This window comes from Nicotiana tabacum, chromosome 16 (assembly GCF_000715075.1).
Source record: "Nicotiana tabacum cultivar K326 chromosome 16, ASM71507v2, whole genome shotgun sequence".
Taxonomy (NCBI): Eukaryota; Viridiplantae; Streptophyta; class Magnoliopsida; order Solanales; family Solanaceae; genus Nicotiana; species Nicotiana tabacum.
This window is the reverse complement of record NC_134095.1, coordinates 106145588-106150391: the sequence shown is the minus strand read 5'-3', so window position 1 is coordinate 106150391 and position 4804 is coordinate 106145588. Positions and strand designations below refer to the sequence as shown.

General features: G+C 42.4%; 1 protein-coding gene across 1 annotated transcript; it reads right to left on the bottom strand.

The window, feature by feature from the left end:
* Window positions 1–524: 524 nt before the first annotated feature.
* LOC142170351 (uncharacterized) lies at window positions 525–4563 on the bottom strand. Its single transcript, XM_075232244.1, has 5 exons — window positions 3553–4563; window positions 3146–3339; window positions 2612–2797; window positions 2208–2391; window positions 525–1820 (listed from the first exon to the last, which is right to left on the bottom strand). The coding sequence occupies exons 1-5, from the start codon at window positions 4561–4563 to the stop codon at window positions 525–527; spliced, it is 2871 nt and encodes a 956-aa protein (XP_075088345.1).
* Between the last annotated feature and the right edge of the window lie 241 nt (window positions 4564–4804).

The following is a 4804-nucleotide window of genomic DNA, read 5'->3' as shown; positions in this document are numbered from 1 at the left end:
TTTAGAAAAATTTTCTTGTTTTTGTTTTGTTTTGAGTGTGTAAGAGACGTACCTGACCATTTTGCGGTGGGTAAGTCACCGTATAACACACTATGCGACCGCATAAGTGTTATGCGATGGGTTTAAGTGACTTGCTGAAGGGCAAAGAATGTGGTGCACAATGCTATCGCATAGTTGAAATGCGGTCCGAAAAGTGCACCACCTTGTCACATTCTGACCAACAATATTAGCCAAACTCACTGTTTTGGTTTGCGACCAAAATGCAGCTCGCATTGCAAAAATGCGGCCGCATATTTGCAGCAAACTTCACACGGTGATTTTATTCCCTTTCTTATGAATTCCTACCCAGTGTTATGATCGTTTGAATCCCTACACTCTAACACACACTTTAAATTGCTCAAGTAAATCTATCTATCAAAAATTAAACATTTAAAGAACATAAAGGGTGTTACCACACATCGGTTTCCTCCAATGAAGCGCTTGATTTAACGTCACGACACGACGAAGTTGGCATTTCTTTTCACTCATTTGTCGGGCATGGACCATCTTGGAGAGCCAACTATTCCACTAAATGTTTTTTTCCATTTGTGCCCAAGTAGTGCTTGATTCGTTGGCCATTGACTTTGAATGTTCGGAGAAACTTCCGATGCTAGTTCCATAGCTCCAAAAGGAGAGACATTTACCACATTGAATGGACCGGACCATTTTGATTTGAGCTTGCTCGGAAACAATTTGAGCCTTGAGTTAAAGAGCAAAACCAAGTCACCCGAATTGAACTCCCTCTTCAAGATCTTTTTGTCATGGATGAACTTCATCCTTTCTTTATACACAGCTGCACTCTCATATGCATGGAAACAGAATTCCTCCATTTCATTGAGTTGTGTTAACCTCAAATTCGCATATTCAGCCCAATCCAAGTTCAACCTCTTCAGAGCCCACATGGCCTTGTGCTCCAGTTCCACGGGTAGATGACAAGGTTTACCGAAGGCTAACCGATAAGGAGAAGTATCAATAGGAGTTTTGTACACCGTGCGGTATGCCCACAATGCATCATCTAGCTTCCTTGACCAATCAGTCATGTTTTCATTGACAGTCTTTGCTAGAATGCTCTTGATCTCCCGGTTGGATACCTCAACTTGACCACTAGATTGGGGATGATAAGGTGTGGCTACCTTGTACTTGACACCATACTTATCTAGCAGTCCCGTGAAAGCCTTGTTGTAGAAATGAGACCCACCGTCACTAAGAAAGGCTCTAGGAGTTCCAAACCGAGTGAATATGTTTTTCTTCAAGAATGCAGTCACACTTCTTGCCTCGTTGTTTGGTAAGGCAATTGCTTCAACCCATCTGGACACATAGTCCACAACTACCAAGATATATTTCATCCCACAAGAGCTCACAAAGGGACCCATAAAATCAATTCCCCACACGTCAAAGATTTCTATCTCCATCACAAAGTGCATTGGCATTTTATGCCTCTTGGAGATTGATCCTTGCCTTTGACATTGGTCACAAGCCTTGACCATTTGATTGGTATCATGATATATTGATGGCCAATAGTAACCACATTCAAGCACCTTAGTCGCCATTCGATTTCCTCCATGATGACCCCCAACTAGTGATTCATGGCATGCCTTTAGAATTGGCATAATCTCTTCTTCTGGAACGCACCTTCTAATAATATTGTCAGCAAAAACACGGAGCAAGAATGGTTCATCCCAATAGTATTGCCGGCAGTCTCTCAAGAAATTCTTCTTTTGATATGATTCCAATCCATCCGGAATAAGGTCACTAACTAAATAGTTAGCAATATCGGCATACTAAGGAGCAAAAGTGCTAGATAGTTCCAATATACGTTCATCTGTGAATGCATCGTTGATTTCAAGATATCCCTTTGGTCTCCCTGCCTCTTCAAGCCTTGATAAATGATCCGCCACTTGATTTTGAGTTCCCTTGCGATCCTTGACTTCGAAGTCAAATTCTTGCAACAATAAGACCTATTGAATCAACCGAGGTTTTGCATCCTTCTTTTCCATGAGATAGCGAAGAGCAGCATGATCTGTGTACAATATCACCTTGGATCCCAACAAATAAGCCCGGAACTTCTCAAAGGCATAGACAATGGCAAGAAGTTCTTGCTCAGTTACTGTGTAATTCATTTATGCCCCATTGAGTGTCTTGCTTGTATAATAGACCGGGTGGAGAACCTTGTTGTGACATTGGCCAAGCATTTCCCCAGTAGCTACACTACTAGTGTCACACATGAGCTCGAAAGGAAGAGACCAATCCGGTGTGACAATAAAAGGTGTCGTGGTGAGCCTTTGCTTCAACTCCTCAAAGGCTTTGAGGAATTTCTCATCAAACACAAATATGGCATCTTTCTCAAGGAGTCTGCACATAGGATTTGCAATCTTGAAAAATCCTGAATGAAACGCCTATAGAATCTGGCATGCCCCAAGAAACTTCGAACACCTTTAATGGAAGTAAGTGGAGGGAGCTTAGAAATAATCTTGATCTTTTCCATGTCAACCTCTATACCATGCTTTAAAATTTTCTTCACCAACACGATGCCCTCATCCACCATGAAATGGCATTTCTCCCAATTGAGCACAGGTTGGCCTCTTCACATCTCTTAAGCACTTGTCTAATATTGTTAAGACAATTCTCAAAAGAATCGCCTACCACCGAGAAGTCGTCCATGAAGACTTCTAGAAAATCCTCTACTATGTCGGAGAAAATGGACATCATGCATCTTTGAAAAGTAGTCGGGGCTTTGCATAAACCAAATGGCATCCGGCTAAAGGCAAAAGTTCAAAAGGGGCAAGTGAATATCGTCTTCTCTTGATCCTCCAATGCTATGTTGATTTGGTTGTAGCCGGAATATCCATCAAGGAAACAATAGAATGACCTTCCCTCTAGCCGATCAAGCATTTGATCAATAAAAGGCATAGGGAAATGGTCTTTTCATGTGGCACTATTGAGCTTCTGATAATCCATGCACACCCTCCAACCGGTCACCGTTCTTGTTGGGATGAGCTCATTTTTCTCATTTTCAATTACGGTCATGCCTCCCTTTTTCGGCACACATTGCACCGGACTCACCCAAGAACTATCGGCAATAGGGTAGACTACCCCCGCATCCAACCATTTGATGATTTCTTTCTTTACCACCTCTTGCATTGACGGTTTCAACCATCGTTGATGTTCCACACTTGGTTTTGTTTCACTGTCTAGTTGGATTTTGTGCTCGTAAATTCCCGCAGGAATCCCACGGATGTCCGCAATTATCCATCCAGTGGCTTGCCTATGCTTCTTCAAGACTTCCAACAATTGTTCTACCTGCACATCATTCAACAAAGAAGAAACAATTACCGGTAAAGTATCATTTGAGCCAAGAAATTTATACCTCAAGCGTGGTGGAAGTGGTTTGAGCTCTAGTTGCGGAGGTTCGATAATAGAAGGCTTTGCGGGTGGAATGGGTCTATTCTCCAATTCGAGAGAGAGATTTGCCGGAGCATAAGCGTAGGACCCAAGCCCCTCCAATGCATTTACCGATTCCACGTATCCCTCCATATCTTCACCATCAAAGTTCACCAAAATAGCCGCCAATGACTTGTCGAGGCATTGTTCTTGCATTTTCATTTTAACCGCATCCTCTAGTTCATCAACAACATCGATCACCGAGATGCTTTCATACTCATGAAGTAGTTTCATACCCTTGCTTGCTTGGAATGTAACCTCTTTATCATTCACACGGAATTTGATTTCATTCCGCTCCGAATCTATTAGTGCTCTTCCAGTGGAAAGGAATGGTCTCCCCAAGATGATAGGGATATCTTTGTCAACCGCACAATCAAGGATTATGAAGTCGGCGGGTAAATGAAATTTTCCCACCTTCACAAGTACATCATCAACAATTCCCACCAGTCGTTTGATGGACCGATCGGCCATTTGCAATCCCATACTTGTTGGCCTTGGCATACCTAGTCCTGATTTCTTGAAAATGGCAAGAGGCATCAAGTTGATGCTAGCTCCATTATCACAAAGGGCCCTTGTAAAATCATGTGCCCCAATAGTAAAAGGAATGGTGAAAGCTCCCAGGGTTTCCTTCTTTCGAACGGTGGATGTTGCAATGATGGAACTAACACTGTGAGTCACATTCACCACTTCATTTTTGGTGGTTTTCTTCTTGGTGATCAAATCTTTCAAATACTTAGCAAAACCTGGCATCTCTTGAAATGCTTCCAAAAATGGAATATTTATCGATAATTGCTTGAGAATGTCGTAGAACTTTTCAAGTTTGCGATCATCAACCTTCCTAGCGAGTCTTTGAGGGAATGGAGGAGGAGGTCTAGGAATAGGTGGAAGATTTTTTGGTGTCTCTTTTACCTTTTCCTTTACCTCTTCCCGGTTCTCTTTTTGCACTTGCACATCTTCTGGTATCTTCTCAATTTCGAAAACACTTGGCTCTTCAACCCCAACCCCTTTCTCCAACTCTTCTACCTCAACAACTTGTTCACCCTCTCCTTGTAGTACCTTCCCACTCCTAGTAGTAATTGCCATGACATGAGAAGTTGAGCCACTCCCACTACCCTTTGGGTTCGCAATTGTGTCACTAGGGAGTGTTCCTTTTGCTTTGGATTTTGTTCCCTCGAGAGGTCTCTCATTTGCATCTCCAAATTTTGAATGGATACGGTATGGGAGCAAACAAGCTCGGTCATGTTCCTCATTGAATTGTCGTATTTTTCTTAATTTTGCAATACCCATTCAAGCATACTTTCCAACTTAGACTCACTTGAGGAAC

Coding starts and splice junctions, on each gene's coding strand:
- LOC142170351 (XM_075232244.1), bottom strand. CDS start 4,563: ATGGCAATTACTACTAGGAGTGGGAAGGTACTACAAGGAGAGGGTGAA. Junction 2,798..3,145: donor AAGAAAGAAATCATCAAATG/GTTGGATGCGGG, acceptor TTTTGCCTTTAG/CCGGATGCCATTTGGTTTAT. Junction 2,392..2,611: donor AGATGTGAAGAGGCCAACCT/GTGCTCAATTGG, acceptor TCCTATGTGCAG/ACTCCTTGAGAAAGATGCCA.